The sequence below is a fragment of the Bombus huntii genome, chromosome 8 (assembly GCF_024542735.1).
Source record: "Bombus huntii isolate Logan2020A chromosome 8, iyBomHunt1.1, whole genome shotgun sequence".
Taxonomy (NCBI): domain Eukaryota; kingdom Metazoa; phylum Arthropoda; class Insecta; order Hymenoptera; family Apidae; genus Bombus; species Bombus huntii.
The window spans coordinates 8,804,709-8,821,570 of record NC_066245.1 but is presented as its reverse complement, the minus strand read 5'-3'; the positions used below and the strand labels follow the sequence as shown (position 1 = coordinate 8,821,570).

Below are 16,862 nucleotides of genomic sequence, written 5' to 3'. Positions count from 1 at the left end.
TCTCAATGAAAGCATAAAATTAAGGAACAGTATATAGATATTGATAAAATCACAAGACATTAAAATCTGTCACCAATGTTTGTATTTCAAACTCTACAACTTCATCTACAATAGTATATAAGTAAGAAATTCATTAGAAGTGCATTCAGTCATGTCATTTGACACAGTATATTAAGATACGCGAAGGCCAATCTCATCACCTGGAATAGCAAATTTTCTAGTCTGCAAAGAAAGATACATATTCGTAGATACATACAATAATGTGACGTACATCAGCGAACGTGTGTATGGACATGTGAATTAATTTTCCTGCAGTGATTTCAATGACCACACTCGATCTTGCGATGATCAAAATCAACTCAAGGATTCTTTTCCTGGGTAAGAAATACCAATTTGTCATATAGACTATCTCACCAACTTTCATGCACTGTCAACAATTCGTTAGATTAGTCGTGGATTCCACGATTTTGATCGCTAGACATCTTCGCGTTAACGTGTCTCTGGTACCTGTTCTATTAGCACTTCGCCGATATAACATAATACAAATGTATTGAAAGTGAGTGATGCGCATATTACGAAATAAGAGGTGAGGCTTCGAACATCATGATCGGACCATTCCTAGAAATAAGTACATTCAAATCTTCTGAAAAGATTTCGAATTTTATCAGCATTAATCGTTTGTTACCGAAGATTATAATACGATATGAGTAGGTTGCGATTTTTGATGCATTGATGCGACATTTATGAAGAAGTGCGCATAATTCATATAATATCCATAAATACATAAAATATCCAACATAAAGTAGTAGTTAGAAACTTCAGTGAAACAAATTTCTATTTAAGTTCGTGCGTGGGTAACAACATTTTGCACAAAATAGTTTGAATATGAAGCTATCGTCATACATACAGAATGATCCATCTTTTTATACGAAGCCTTGTTAATATGTTTTGTGCGTATATGAGCATATAAGAAAATACTGATATGTAGATACAAGTTTTGTGGTGCTTCATTAGAATGTAACAAAAATTGAAAATATAAATGGAACAATATCTGGACCCATGGTGTGTCTGCCGAAAGCAAGAGCAAGTAAAACTCAAACTTTTTTGTATCAACGGTGCGAACGATTTATGACACTTGCGCCTGCGAGAAAATTTTCTCAGTTCTCTATCCTTCTCTTTGGTTAGTTTCACGTGTATTATTTTTCTGTCCAAGTTTTTCCATCAGCCTCAATAGCATTTGCGAGGGTAATAAATCTCGAGTTTCTAAAGGGATCACCTGTCGAAAATCTGGTTATTAAAGATAGATCGCATCAAGCGGTTCTGACCAGAAAGAAGTTTCTCAGCGTTATCAAATGTAGAGAAACAAGTTTCTCCGCCAAGTCGTACTGCGATCTGAAAGAAGCGCGCTAAGGGTGCAGAGAATACGGAGTGCAACGAGAACAATAGACAAATCCCTAACTAGCCGAACTAGCATAGGAGTCAGCCAATTAGGTGAAAAAAGAAAGTGTCTTTGAACCTCGAGAAGGGCGGACAAACTGCAGAGGCGACTAGTAAGAAAAATATTTCGATCAGGTGCGCCCGAAGAAAAGTTTGTACTCCGTTAACGAATGAAAGATACTTCTACCGATTTATTGTGAAGTGACAACACGTCTCATATCGTTCATAGGTCTTTTATGTGTATTGTGCGTTGAATGAAAAGATATATCAAGGAAGGCATAATTTCTGATTGATTCGTTGAGATAAAACAAAATTAAAATGAACTTCATCAAATGGGATATTAGCAACTAGTAATAGTCATCGTACATATGGTTTCTCTCGTATTTCATATTTTTGACATCACTTCTTAAGAATTTCAAGTAGTTTCTTTAGCAATTCCTATAAAACGTGGTGAAAAAGCACACACACAAGAGCCCAGCGCATCTTACACATATGTACGTAGTATAAAGTATAAAGATAGCTTGATATCGTATTAAGTTGTCCCAATAGTTTCTTTCGATTTATACGAAATATTAGATAGGCAACATTTTTTGACTTGTGTTATTTTATTGAATTATGTATGATGCATTTTGTTCTATTGAAATAAAGAAAACAACATTTGACAGATTAAGTTTCATGTTTATATAAAGCTGCATTGTTGTAAGACATGTTTGTTGAGAAACACTTTTGGGACACAAAGAAAGACACTTCTGGGACAACCTAATATTATGCAATGTCAGTTTAAAAAATTAGTTAACATAATAAGCACTACATATGTTTGATGTTCCATATGTACCGTAACGATATAATACCCAACCATGCATATTGCCAAAACGCATCTAAACAACTCTATCATGCATACCCAGCTCATTATTTCCTCTATACGTGCTATAAAACTGCAATTAACACCAATAAATAATCATCAATAAAAAAGTCATTGTCAAGGAATTAATCAAATTGATATAAGAATCTTACTCTAGTATTCTCAGATGATGTTTTACGATCGTTTCAATTTTTCTAAAAGAAGCAACCTGCTTTCTGTTTCCAGCTTCATTCACGTAGTCATTGATCCAAATCGTTAACACGCCCAGTTGACCGCAAGCATGTGCGGCCAAGACACTCGCGAGGGTGTAAAATGCAATTCCACTGGAGTCGGCGATGAAAGCCGATAGAAACTGCACTACGAGGACTATTTCGTTCGCGGGACTCGTGTCGACTGGGATCATCTTGTTGTAAACATCAAAAGGTAATGTACGTATGGTCCTTGTTTCGTTGCCAACTTTGATGATCTGCACATTGGATGCACTTACTATACAGTAAGACATGATACCACTATGCACGAAGATCGCGCACATAGTCGACACGTATCGGCCAAACTTCGCGTGTTTCAACATTACTTGTTGCTCGTCCTCTTTCTTCACCATCCGCCAGTCAGTTTCAATGCGTTCCACACAGTCACTGATATTTCTGCCCCGAAACAGCAGGTTCGTGTAATTGATTCCACCGAGAAATGAATGAGTCAGAGGACCAAATACTTTTACTTTTTTATAAAAACTATCACCTACGAAGATTAAATGAGCGACGCAAGGAATTATGTTGAACAGTATAATGACGTAGCAGAAAACGATTAAAAACAAGGAAATGACTCTTTCGCGTGTCGACGTAGTGGAGAAATATGGCCAGGCACCGATCGGTTTTAATATCCAACGATTTATTTGTAGACTGTAATCGCTATGACTCTTGGCGTTCGCTTTTATGATCACGGATTCGCTCATCGTGGCTTCTCATCGATGTCCCGGTAACTATTGAATTGCCTTTCTTACAGGAGAATAACAGCACGAAGTTGTTGAACGCCTGCGCGAATTTTTTTCCGTAGTATTATAGCCGATCGATTTGTCTAGTTGTTAGAATTTGTGGTAAGACAACAAATGTAGGTTTGGAAGTTGCTTTAGAAAGTTGTGAATAATTGCAAGAATCGAAGAGCACGAAGCACGCAATGCTTCTTGTGGTTCACGAGATCGAATTGGGTTGGGGCAGGGAAGAATTTATGAAATCGATTCTTTAGACTGTTGGAAGATTGTGTCGAAACGAAATAAGTGTTAACTTGTACCGTTGCTAGTTTCAAACTTAAGGGATGGAAATATTCCTTCGGTATATGCACAATAAAATTTCTAACTCTGTTAGGAATAAAATTTATAAAGCTATTTACTGTAACACTAAAAGTATTAAACACTCTACAAGTACAATTATACATTTAATGCAAATACTTCCATTCTGGTATCGCCGGTCAACAGTGGCCACTATGACGTCATTGGAAAGTCACTTGTGGCAATCAGTACGTTAATGATGCGATATAATTTCATTCTTTTTGCTGCATGATACATTTTATACCTGCCTCAGAACGATGGAGAAGTCCGTCAGAACTTTCAAGTATTGGAATAGATGTGGAATTGAGAAGATAGTAATGCGAGGAAAATAATGAGTAGCGAAAGGAACTAGTAGGAATATAAGAAATATAAAACACACGTATATGTACATTAAATGTATAAAGTTCCAGTGCATTAGATGCAGGTTCTGTGTTGCTATTGTTTGTATTCTAAATTTTATAATATCGTTTACAAAAAGTTACACAATTAAAAAATTAATTAGTAATGTATTTAATTATGTCATTTGTCGTAAGAGATTCAAATACGCGAAACCGGTCTTTACCACCTGAAATGGGAATACTTCATGTAAACGGACACACAGATATAAATAAGAGGATCAAAATGACTTACATCACCGAATGTGTAGACAGACATGTGAACCATTTTTCCAGCAGTGATTTGAACGACCACACCCGATCGCGCGATGATCAAAATCAAGTCGAGAATTGTTTTATCGGGTAAGTAATACCAGTTTGTCATATAAACTACTTCACCAACCTTCTTACTCTGTGAAAAATTGAATTTCGTTAGTCGTTATTACGATTTTGATATGTTGTATTTATGTCAAATATTAATATGCGCCTGGTACCTGTTCTGTCAATATTTCACCTATATAACATATTAGAAAAACGTTGAAACCAATTGAAATATATATCATAATATACGTAACCAGGCTTTGAACGTTTTGATCAGCCCATTCCTGGAAGTGTTACGCAAAATGTATTATATATAAAAATAGTTATAGCAAAAATAGTTATATATAAAAACTAATTTACAATGATTCCAAAAAGTATCTGCACATCATTTTCCAATGAAGCGCCCTTTTAATGGAGTTGTGTATTTCATTTTATTTATTAAAGTTTTAATTATATGAAAGTAGCATTGAATGATAGGAAATTTATCATACTTGGATCTAATTAATTAATATGTAAATGTTATAATACGTGCAATGGTGTGCGAATATTTTTTGTGAACAGTGTGGATTTGACATTGAGGGAGAATGCTTGATGTATACCGAAAGAATGTAGTAACCCAGTATGCATATGTTCATCGTGCATCTAAATATCTCTAAGAAATATACTCGGTTCATCAACTTCTCGATGTATCCAATGAAACTGCAATTATCACGTAACATAGTCACAGAGTTCACTAACACGAATCAAGCAAAAAAGAATACGAATAATCTTACTTCAGCGTCCTCAAGTGCCGCTCCACGATAACTCCTATGCCCTTAGGACCATCTGTCTTCTTCGGTTCGTTCACGAATTCAGTGATCCATACCATAACTACATTCAGCTGACCGCACGCGTGAGCAGCTAGAACAGCTGCAAGACTGAACATTCCAACTGTACTGGAGTTCGCAATAATAGTACACCACGCTTGCAAGAAGAGCACGATTTCGTTCGTTGGACTTTCATCGACGTTTATCAACGTCTTGTATACTGCACAAGGTAACACGTGTAAAATCCTCGTTTCGTTTCCAACTTGAATCTCCACTGTATCCATTGCTGTGACGAAAATAAAGCACATAACGCCACTCTGCATGAAAATAGCGCACGAAGCTGCTACATAGCGACCGAATTTCGCGTTCTTTAACATCACCCATTGATCCTTCTCTCTGGTCACTGTTTGCCAGTCAGCTTCCATGTGTTCCATGCACTGACGTATATCTTTGCTCCGCAGTAGTAAAGTAGTGTAATTCGCGCCACTGACGACCCAATGACTCACGGGACCTAGAGATTTCAGTTTCAAATAAATACTCTCGTCTTCCAAAAACATGCGTACCAAACAAGGAATCGTAGTGAGTAGTATCGAAGTGTAGCAAATGACGTTTAATGTAATCGAAACTATCTTCTCGAATCTCGTAGTGGAGGGAAACGTCGGCCATACACCGATTGGTTTTAGGAACCATCGATTCAGTTGGAGACCGTAGTCACTATTGGCCTTAGCGCTTGCTCCTATTGTCACGGGCTGGTCCGTCATCGTGAAATGTAGTCGTCATTGCGATCGTAGAGACTATTAATGCATCAAAAGTCAATGCGTGGGGACTCCGGCGCAAGTTTTTTAGGTACTTGTTCGCTGATCGATTCCTGTCGGTTGGAGTTGTTTCAGAACAGTTGAATAAACTTGTAAATTATTTCTCGGAATCGTGTGCACGCAAAGTGCATTTTCACTGTGTACTCAAACTTTTTTTAATCGAATTGTGTTATGTAACAAAAGCTTATAGTCGGTTTCGTCAGTTCTTTAATGTCGTAGCTTTGTAATACCATCTCTAAGATTTGATCTGTTATTGTCGAACGAATATCGTCTGACATTGTTTGATTTGATAAGAAGGAAATATTATCTATAATTATAATACCAATGAAAAATCTCAAAGAAGGAATAAATTTTAAAAAGAACATTCATATTGGTAGAATTATAAGACATTAAAGTATGTTACCATTGTTTATATTTCAATTTCTACGATTTCATCTACAAAATTATATGAGCAAGAAATTCATTAGAAGTGCATTTAGCTATGTCATTTGACACAGTATATTAAGATATGCAAATGCCAATCTCGTCACCTGGAATAGCAAATATTATAGTTTGGAAAGAAAAATGTGTATTCGTAGATAACAGATAATCATCTGACTTACATCTCCGGACTTGTGTATGAACATGTGAATATGTCAATGACCACACTCGATCGTGAGATTTTCAAAATCAACACAAGGATCCTTTTTCTAGGTAAGAAAAACCAATTTGTCATATAAACTCTCACCGAATTTCATGCACTGTCAACAATTCACTCGATTAGTCGTGGATTTCTCGGTATTGATCGCTAGACATCTTCGGGTTAACGTGTCTCTGGTACCTGTTCTATTAGCAATGCACCAATATAACATAATACAAATTTATTGGAAGTGAGTGATGCGCATATTACGAAATAAGAGGCATCGAACATCATGATCGGACCATTCCTAGAAATAAGTACATTCATATCTTCTGAAAAGATTTCGAATTTCATCAGCATTAATCGTTTGTTACCGAAGATGATAATACGATATGAGTAGGTTGCGATTTTTGATGCATCGATGCGACATTTATGGAAAAGTGGGCATAATTCATATAATATCCACAAATACATAAAATATCCAATATAAAATAGTAGTTAGAAACTTCAGTGAAACAAATTTCTATTTAAGTTCGTGCGTGGGTAACAACATTTTGCACAAAATAGTTTGAATATGAAGCTATCGTCATACATACAGGATGATCCATTTTTTTATACGAAGCCTTGTTAATATGTTTTGAGCGTATATGGACATATAAGAAAATACTTTTATGTGGATATAAGTTTTGTGGTGCTTCATTAGAATGTAACAAAAATTGAAAATATAAATGGAACTCAAACTTTTTTGTATCAACGGTGCGAACGATTTATGACACTCGCGCCTGCGAGAAAATTTTCTCAGTCCTCTATCCTTCGCTTTGGTTAGTTTCACGTGTATTATTTTTCTGTCCAAGTTTTTCCATCAGCCTCAATATCATTTGCGAGGGTAAAAATCTCGAGTTTCTAAAGGGATCACCTGTCGGAAATCTGGTTATTAAAGATAGATCGCATCAAGCGGCTCTGACCAGAAGAAGTTTCTCTGCGTCATCAAATGTAGAGAAACAAGTTTCTCCGCCAAGTCGTACTGCGATCTGGAAGAAGCGCGCTAAGAGTGGGACGCAAGGGTTTATGTTGAACAGTCTAATGACGTAGCAGAGAACGATTAAAAATAAGGAAATGACGCCTTGGTGTGTCGACGTAATGGAGAAATATGTCCAAGCACCGACCGGTTTTAATATTCACCGATTTATTTATAGACTGTAATCGCTATGACTTTTGGCGTTCGCTTTCATGATCGTGGATTCGCTCATTGTGGCTGCCCCGGTAATTATTGAATTGCCACTCTTACAGGAGAATAACAGCACGAAGTTGTTTAACGCCTGCGCGAATTTTTTTCGGTATTATTAAAGCCGATCGATTTGTCTAGTTGTTAGAATTTGTGATAGGACAACAAATGTAGGTTTGGGAGTTGGTTTAGAAGGTTGTGAATAATTGCAAGGATCGAAGAGCTCGAAGCACGCAATGCTTCTTGTGGTTCACGAGATCGAATTGGGTTTGTTCGAGGCAGGGAAGTATTTATGAAATCGATTCTTTAGACTGTTGGAAGATTGCGTCGAAACAATAAGTGTTAATTTGTACCGCTGCTATTTTCAAACTGAAGGAATGGAAATATTCCTTTGGTATATGCAAGATAAAATTTGTAACTGTGTTAAAAACAAAATTGATAAAACTACTTACTGTGACACTAAAAGTATTAATCACATTACAAGTACAATTATACATTTAATGTAAATACTTCCATTCTGGTATCGACGGTAAACAGTGGCCACTATGACGTCATTGGAAATTCACTTGTGACAATCAGTATGTTAATGGTGCGATATAATTTCATTCTTGATGTGAAATTGAGGAGATAGTAATGCGAGGAAAATAATGAGTAATGAGAGGAACAAATAAGAAATATGAAATACGCGTATATGTACATTAAATGTATAAAATTCCAGATGCAGATTCTGTGTTGCTATTGTTTGTATTCCAAATTTTACAATATCGTTTACAAAAAGTTACACAATTAAAAAATTAATTAGTAATGTATTTAATCATGTCATTTGTCGTAAGAGATTCAAATACGCGAAACCGGTCTTTACCACCTGAAATGGGAATATTTCATGTAGACGGACACACAGATGTAAATAAAAGGATCAAAATGACTTACATCACCGAATGTGTAGACAGACATGTGAACCATTTTTCCAGCGGTGATTTGAACGACCACACCCGATCGCGCGATGATCAAAATCAAGTCGAGGATTGTTTTATCGGGTAAGTAATACCAGTTTGTCATATAAACTACTTCACCAACCTTCTTACTCTGTGAAAAATTGAATTTCGTTAGTCGTTATTACGATTTTGATATGTTGCATTTATGTCAGATATTAATATGCGCCTGATACCTGTTCTGTCAATATTTCACCTATGTAACATATTAGAAAAACGTTGAAACCGATTGAAATATATATCATAATATACGTAACGAGACTTTGAACGTTTTGATCAGCCCATTCCTGGAAGTGTCACGCAAAAGGAATAAGATAGTTATATATAAAAACTAATTTACAATGACTCCAAAAAGTATCTGCACATCATTTTCCAATGAAGCGCCCTTTTAATGGAGTTGTGTATTTCATTTTATTTATTAAAGTTTTAATTATATGAAAGTAGTATTGAATGATAGGAGATTTATCATACTTGGTTCTAATTAATTAATAATACGTGCAATGGGGCGCAAATACTTTTTGTGAACACTGTGAATTTGACATTGAGAGAGAATGTTTGATGTATACCGAAAGAATGTAGTAACCCAGTATGCATATGTCCATCGTGCATCTAAATATCTCTAAAAAATATATCCGGTTCATCAGATTCTCGATATATCCAATGAAACTGCAATTATCATGTAACATAATCACAGTGTTCACTATCACGAAACCAACAAAAAAGAATACGAGTAATCTTACTTCAGCGTCCTCAAATGTCGCTCCACAATAACTCCTATGCCCTTAGGACCATCTGTCTTCTTCGGTTCGTTCACGAATTCAGTGATCCATACCATAACTACATTCAGCTGACCGCACGCGTGAGCAGCTAGAACAGCTGCAAGACTGAACATTCCAACTGTACTGGAATTCGCAATCATAGTACACCACGCTTGTAAAAAGAGCACGATTTCGTTCGTTGGACTTTCATCGACGTTTATTAGCTTCTTGTATACTGCACAAGGTAACACGTGTAAAACCCTCGTTTCGTTTCCAACTTGAATCTCCACAGTATCCATTGCTGCGACGAAAATAAAGCACATAATGCCACTCTGCATGAAAATAGCGCACGAAGCTGCTACATAGCGACCGAATTTCGCGTTCTTTAGCATCACCCATTGATCCTTCTCTCTGGTCACTGTTTGCCAGTCAGCTTCCATGTGTTCCATGCACTGACGTATATCTTTGCTCCGCAGTAGTAAAGTAGTGTAATTCGCGCCACTGACGATCCAATGACTCACGGGACCTAGCGACTTTAGTTTCAAATAAATACTCTCGTCTTCTAAAAACATGCGTACCAAACAAGGAATCGTAGTGAGTATTATCGAAGAGTAGCAAATGACGTTTAATGTAATCGAAATTATCTTCTCGAATCTCGTAGTAGAGGGAAACGACGGCCATACACCGATTGGTTTTAGGAACCATCGATTCAGTTGGAGACCGTAGTCACTGTTGGCCTTAGCGCTTGCTCCTATTGTCACGGGTTGGTTCGTCATCGTGAAATGTAGTCGTCATTGCGATCGTAGAGACTATTAATGCATCAAAAGGCAATGCGTGGGGACTCCGGCGCAAGTTTTTTAGGTACTTATTCGCTGATCGATTCCAGTCGGTTGGAGTTGTTTCAGAACAGTTGAATAAACTTGTAAATTATTTCGCGGTATCGTGTGCACGCAAAGTGCATTTTCACTGTGTACTCAAACTTTTTTTAATCGAATTGTGTTATGTAACAAAAGCTTATAGTCGGTTTTGTCAGTTCTTTAGTGTCGTTGCTTTGTAATACCATCTCTAAGATTTGATTTGATATTTTTGAACGAATGTCGTCTGACATTGCTTGATTTGATACGAAGGAAATATTATCAATAATTATAATTAAAATGAAAAATCTCAAAGAAAGAATAAATTTTAAAAAGAATATTCATATTGATAGAATTATGAGACATTAAAGTATGTTACCATTGTTTATATTTCAATTTCTACGATTTAATCTACAAAATTATATATGTAAGAAATTCATTAGAAGTGCATTTAGCTATGTCATTTGACACAGTATATTAAGATACGCAAATGCCAATCTCATCACCTGGAATAGCAAATATTATGGTTTGCAAAGAAAAATGCGTATACATAGGTAACAGATAATCATTTGACTTACATCACCGAACGTATGTATGGACATGTGAATTAATTTTCCTGCGGTGATTTCAATGACCACACTCGATCGTGCGATGATCAAAATCAACTCAAGGATTCTTTTTCTAGGTAAGATATACCAATTTGTCATATAAACTATCTCACCGACTTTCATGCACTGTCAACAATTCATTCGATTAATCGTGGATTCCTTGGTCTGGATCGGTGGACATCTTCGCGTTAACGAGTCACCGGTACCTGTTCTGTTAGCAATTCACCAATATAACATAGTAGAAATGTATTGAAAGTAACTGATGCAAATATTATGAAATAGGAAGTAAGGCTTCGAACATCATGATCGGACCATTCCTAGAAATAAGTATATTCATATCTTCTGAAAAAATTTCGAATTTTATCAGAATGGATCTTTTGATATGAAAAATGGAGATGTGATATGAGTGGGTTACGAATTTTGATGATTTTACGCGGAATACATATATTATACAAAATTGTATAGAACATCCAATATAAAGTAGTCGTGAAACAAATTTCTATTTAATTTGTCACTTTAGTTCGTGTATTCGTAATAATATTTTGAATAAATAGCTACGATTAGAAACGAAACTATCGACATACGTGTGATATATAGGGCAATCAAGAAATATTTTTAGACGAAGCTTTGTCTTATGTTTTACGTGTTTACAAACAAGAAAAATCTGTTATATAGATACAAGCTTGATACTTCATTAAAATATAACTCCTTGATTCAGAACTACTATACTTATGTGATATACTGAATATACCAAATAAGAATTAATTTGAGATTGATTCGCTGGGGTAAAACAATATCAAAATCATCTTCATACGGTAATAAATTCAATATTTTATCATTGACAGGAACAAGAACCATTTTGAAATGGAATATTAACAGCTAGTGACCACATTGATTGTCAATTTCCGTTTTCTAGCATAGTCAGTGTACATTTGTTTTCCGTCATATTTTTCTCATAACTTTTTAAGAATTTCAAACATTTTCGTTAGTTATTCCTATAAAACATAGTGAAAAAACATGCTCAAAAGAGTCGGTGCACCTTATATATTCACGTAGTATTAATATAGTATAAAGATAGCTTGATATCGTATTAGATTGTCCAGAAAGATTTTTTCCTTTTATAAGAAAATAATAGATACGTAACATTTGTTGTTTCATATTATTTTATTGAATTATGTATGATCCATTTTGCACTATTAAGGTAAAGAGAACAACATTTGACTGATTGGGTTTCATGTTTGTATAAAGATGCATTGTTGTAAAAGACATGATTGTAAAAGAAAGACACTTTTGGGACAACCTAATATTATTCAATGTCAGTTTAAAAAATTAGTTACATAATAAACACTACATATATCTGATGTCCCATATGTACCGTAACGATATAATACCCAACCATGCATATTGCCAAAACGCATCTAAACAACTCTGTCATGCACACCCAGCTCATTACTTCTTCTATACGTGCTATAAAACTGCAATTAACACCAACATATAATCACCAATAAAAAAAGCTATTTTCAACAAATTAACCAAAAAGATATAAGAATCTTACTCTAATGTTCTCAGATGATGTTCCACGATCGTTCCAATTTTTCTAAAAGAAGCATCCTCCTTTCTGTTACCAGCTTCATTCACGTAGTCACTGATCCAAATCGTTAACACGCTCAGTTGACCGCAAGCGTGTGCTGCTAAGACACTCGCGAGGGTGTAAAATCCAATTCCGCTGGAGTCGGTGATGAAAGCCGACAGAAACTGCATTACGAGGACTATTTCGTTCGCGGGGCTCGTGTCAACTGGAATCATCCTGTTGTAAACACCAAGGGGCAACGAACGCATCATCCTTGTCTCGTTACCAACTTTAATGATCTGCGTACTGGACGCACTTACTATACAGTAAGACATGATACCACTGTGCACGAAGATCGCGCATATAGCTGACACGTATCGGCCAAACTTCGCGTGTTTCAACATTACTTGTTGCTGTTTCTCTTTCGTCACTATTTGCCAATCAGTTTCAATGTGTTCCACACAATCACTTATATTTTTGCTTCGAAACAGCAGGTTGGTGTAGTTGATTCCACCGATGAACCAATGACCCAGAGGACCGAACACTTTTACTTTTCTATAAAAACTATCATCTTCGAAGATTAAATGAGCGACGCAGGGGATTATGCTGAACAGTATAACGACATAACAGAGGATGATCAAAGAGACGGAAATGACTTTTTCGAGTGTCGAGGTGGTGGAAAAATATGGCCAAGCACCGATCGGTTTTAAGAACCAGCGATTTAACTGGAGACTGTAATCACTGTGGCTTTTGGCGTCCGTTTTTATAATCGTGGATTCGTTCATGGTGACTGCTCATCGGAGTCGCAGTAGCTATTGAATTGCTTCTCTTACCGCAGAATAGTAGACACAAAGTTGTTCAACGCTTGCGCGGATTTTTTTCAGTAGTATTATAGTCGATCGATTAGTCTGGTTGTTAGAATTTGTCGCAGGAGAGCAAAGGGAGGTTTAGAAGTTGTTTTAGAAAGTTGGCTGTAATTGGAAGATTCGAAGAATACGAAGCACGCAACGCTTCTGCTGGTTTACTAGGTTACATTAGGTTTCATCGAGGCTGGGATGAATTTATGAAATCGATTTCTTAGACAGTGATGAGACGGTGTCGAAACGAAGTAAGTGTTAGATAGGATCGCTGCTAGTTTCAAAGTATAGGGTATAGAAATAAATGCGTTGCTTCTTCTTTACTTATATTTCTGTCTAACAGGAAATTATCATTTACCTACTGACATTGATATTTATATGTTGACTACTGGCCGAATTTTATGTCATACTCCTGGCACTGCTTATTCGGGGATATGTACAATAAAATTCTTCGTTCCGATGGAAGTACAATTGCTAACGACATTTACTATAATATTCAAAGTATTTAAAAATTTTACTAATGTTCATTTAACGAAAATAATTTAATCCTGGCGACATCAATCGACGGTACCAATATGACGTCGTTAGGACCGGTGTAGCTTTCTTGGTTTAAATTTAAAGGGGTTACATCATTGTGCGGATCATGTTCAGGTATGCGAAAGACGTTTTAAACACCTGAAAGATAGGATACACGTATATTTCTATTAAATATGTAAAATTCTAGTGCATAAGATGTAGATTCCATCAAAATTACGCAACAATTTCAGTCTACTATGAAATTAAAATATAATAAGTGCTAAATAAAAATTGGCTATACACAGATATAATAAATTGAGTAAAATTGTTTATCAATGTAAAATCCCAGCATTTTAAACATAGATTCTATCGAGAGTTCGATCAATTGTACTTTAAACGTTTTTATATTTGGTCAATACTTACGGCGCCAAAGGTAGCGATAGATATTTGTACGAATTTTCCAGCAGTAATTTTGACCACCATGCTCGATCTTGAAATAACCAGCACTAAACCGAGAGCAGTTTTGGGAGGTAGTCGGTACCATTCAGTCATATAAACTTTTTTCCCAACTCTTTCGCCCTGTCGTGTATTTGATAGTTTGAGGTTTAATATAAATTCTCCTTTATTGTTGCTTTCTTACCTGTTCAGTAATTATTTCCCCGATATAACAGAATATAAATATATTAAATACCATGGACGCATATAGTATAGCGTATGCAATTATTACATCCTTCGATTTTTCCTGAGAAATTAAAATATGTGTGTCGTATAAATAGTTACGCGAATTAAGTAGAAAAGCCAACGTATGAGTCGCCATTCTCTATTTAACACTACTTTATTTACGTCAGAAAGTATCTGAATATTAAAGTGACTTTAACTCTGTCTAGATGATATTACAGAAATATTTCTAATACATAAATTTTTTTTTAGTTCTATCTTGAAGCGTACCGTGAGCAAATAATATTTGATCATGCACATGTTCATCGTACATCCCACCAACTCAACGAGACATATCATATTCATAACTTTCTCTATAGATGCCATGAGACTGAAAGTAATATTTTCGTAATATAAACCCATCATAGAAATTTCATAGCAAAATAACATTACAAAATAATAAACGTATAAATTCATCAGAGAAAATTAATTTAGTATAAATAATTTTTCCTACAATTAGAAATGCTTAAATTATTTTGTCGTATTGACACAGTAGTGTCGTGTTTCATTTATTTAGTGTCTTACTTGAATTTCTAAATCTTAATAATTTGCAAAAAAAAACGTCCATTCTTTCAAAAGCATGTTGACCATAGTCAATAAATCTAGGTTGTAAACCTTACAATTATCATTGCGGATGACAGATATATCTGAATTAGAAATGCAAATAATAATCAACAGAAGAATCAAATAAGAACGTATTCTAGAAAATGCTGTATCAATAAATAAATCGTATACGAGTACCCAATAACTTGCAATTTTATCATACTTTGCAAGTCTTAAAAGGATACTTGGCTGAAATAGAAGTATGAAACAAAAAGAAAAAAAAAGACAAGAAATAACATAGTCTCATTGATATTATCAAATAATCCATACCATTAAATGAGACATATATGCACAAATAACAACACAATAACCAGTAAGAACCTTAATGTTCGCAGATGATGTTCAACGATAATCCCAAGCTTCCTCTGAGCGACTTTCTGTTCTTCCTGTTTCTCCTCCTCCTTCGTATTCACCAAATTGTCCAACCTGGCCATCACCACGTTCAATTGGCCACTTGCATGCATCGTTAGGACAGCTGCTAAGCCACAAGCACCCACCGTGACAGAGGTCACGACGAACCCAGAAAGGAGCTGCAGGGTGAGCACGATCTCATTCGCTGGACTGAATCTAACGTCCAACAAATTCGTGTAAAACGGATAAGGTAACGGGTACATGGAGTAACTGTCATTCCCCAGATGAAACACCATCTTCTTAAAGCCATTAGTCACTGTGTAGGCTAGAACGCCACTGTGCATGCACAATGCAGCTACGAGCGCGATGAAACGCCCGACCTTCGCGGTTTTTAACATCAATTCACGATCGCTTTCATTTTCGACGATCTGCCAGTCGCGCTCCACATGTTTTATGCAACGGACGATATCGTCGATTCTCGACAAGAGGCAACAATAATTCAGTTCTCCCATCAGCCAATGACTAACTGGACCAATGGCCTTCATCCTCGTCTTCGAGTTTTCAGCTTCGTACGCAATATACAATATACAAGGTACGATCATGAAGATAATCAACGAATGGCAAATAAAGTTCAACAATCTAACGAATAATCTCTGCGTTCTGGTTGTCTTAGCAAGCCTCGGCCACGCTCCGATTGGTTGCATTAACCAGCGATTCACCTGGATGCTATATTCGAAATCACGAGCGTAAATAACGTTGGATATCCGTGGTTCGCTAGTCAAGTCCAACATGATTACTTCGCGGAGATCGTTTGTGGAGTGACTAACTCAAGTTTCAGGTATAATGCTATGGTAAAATGGCGCATGCGCGATTTTTTTCTCGACCGGGTATGCAAAGTTGAGCCATGGCGAGAATATTTAACGAATAAATGTAATGGTACAGACGGAGAATGCTCATTGATTTATCTACTAAAGTTGTACGGTGAATTGGAATCGATGTACCTTAAGGTATAGTTTATACCTGTTAGTTATAGGCCTGCGATTTCCATCATTTTTATGAGGGAAGCAAGTTGATAAAGTGCATGATAAGTGTCTTTTGGATCTTTAAATAATGAATTTTGTACATGCGTTTTTGTATGTATAAAATAAATTTGACTAACTAATTAGACAATACACTCGGTAGATACATATTTACCGCAGATATAATTTTTCACCAGAAAGCCCTAAATTATTGGTAAAAGAAATATATTCTTT

The 16,862-nt window shown here is 35.9% G+C and overlaps 5 protein-coding genes across 5 annotated transcripts; all 5 read right to left on the bottom strand.

Annotated features, from left to right (window-relative positions):
• Positions 1-137: 137 nt before the first annotated feature.
• Positions 138-3,319, bottom strand: LOC126868392 (uncharacterized). The gene is made up of 4 exons (XM_050623751.1): positions 2,452-3,319; positions 2,273-2,372; positions 508-618; positions 138-427 (listed from the first exon to the last, which is right to left on the bottom strand). The coding sequence occupies exons 1-4, from the start codon at positions 3,249-3,251 to the stop codon at positions 218-220; spliced, it is 1,221 nt and encodes a 406-aa protein (XP_050479708.1). The 5' UTR covers positions 3,252-3,319; the 3' UTR covers positions 138-217.
• Positions 3,320-4,057: 738 nt separating this feature from the next.
• On the bottom strand, positions 4,058-6,306 carry LOC126868391 (uncharacterized). Its single transcript, XM_050623750.1, has 5 exons — positions 5,092-6,306; positions 4,918-5,059; positions 4,492-4,602; positions 4,254-4,409; positions 4,058-4,188 (listed from the first exon to the last, which is right to left on the bottom strand). Exons 1-5 carry the CDS (start codon positions 5,883-5,885, stop codon positions 4,138-4,140), a joined length of 1,254 nt encoding a protein of 417 aa, XP_050479707.1. The 5' UTR covers positions 5,886-6,306; the 3' UTR covers positions 4,058-4,137.
• A 1,148-nt stretch (positions 6,307-7,454) lies between these two features.
• Positions 7,455-10,331, bottom strand: LOC126869044 (uncharacterized). Its single transcript, XM_050625150.1, has 4 exons — positions 9,516-10,331; positions 9,342-9,441; positions 8,952-9,062; positions 7,455-8,869 (listed from the first exon to the last, which is right to left on the bottom strand). The coding sequence occupies exons 1-4, from the start codon at positions 10,307-10,309 to the stop codon at positions 8,642-8,644; spliced, it is 1,233 nt and encodes a 410-aa protein (XP_050481107.1). The 5' UTR covers positions 10,310-10,331; the 3' UTR covers positions 7,455-8,641.
• Positions 10,332-12,538: 2,207 nt separating this feature from the next.
• Positions 12,539-13,363, bottom strand: LOC126869036 (uncharacterized). The gene has a single exon (XM_050625142.1). It carries the CDS (start codon positions 13,348-13,350, stop codon positions 12,547-12,549), a length of 804 nt encoding a protein of 267 aa, XP_050481099.1. The 5' UTR covers positions 13,351-13,363; the 3' UTR covers positions 12,539-12,546.
• A 585-nt stretch (positions 13,364-13,948) lies between these two features.
• On the bottom strand, positions 13,949-16,410 carry LOC126869042 (odorant receptor 4-like). Its single transcript, XM_050625148.1, has 5 exons — positions 15,580-16,410; positions 14,887-14,986; positions 14,579-14,680; positions 14,362-14,517; positions 13,949-14,097 (listed from the first exon to the last, which is right to left on the bottom strand). The coding sequence occupies exons 1-5, from the start codon at positions 16,398-16,400 to the stop codon at positions 14,047-14,049; spliced, it is 1,230 nt and encodes a 409-aa protein (XP_050481105.1). The 5' UTR covers positions 16,401-16,410; the 3' UTR covers positions 13,949-14,046.
• Positions 16,411-16,862: the final 452 nt, after the last annotated feature.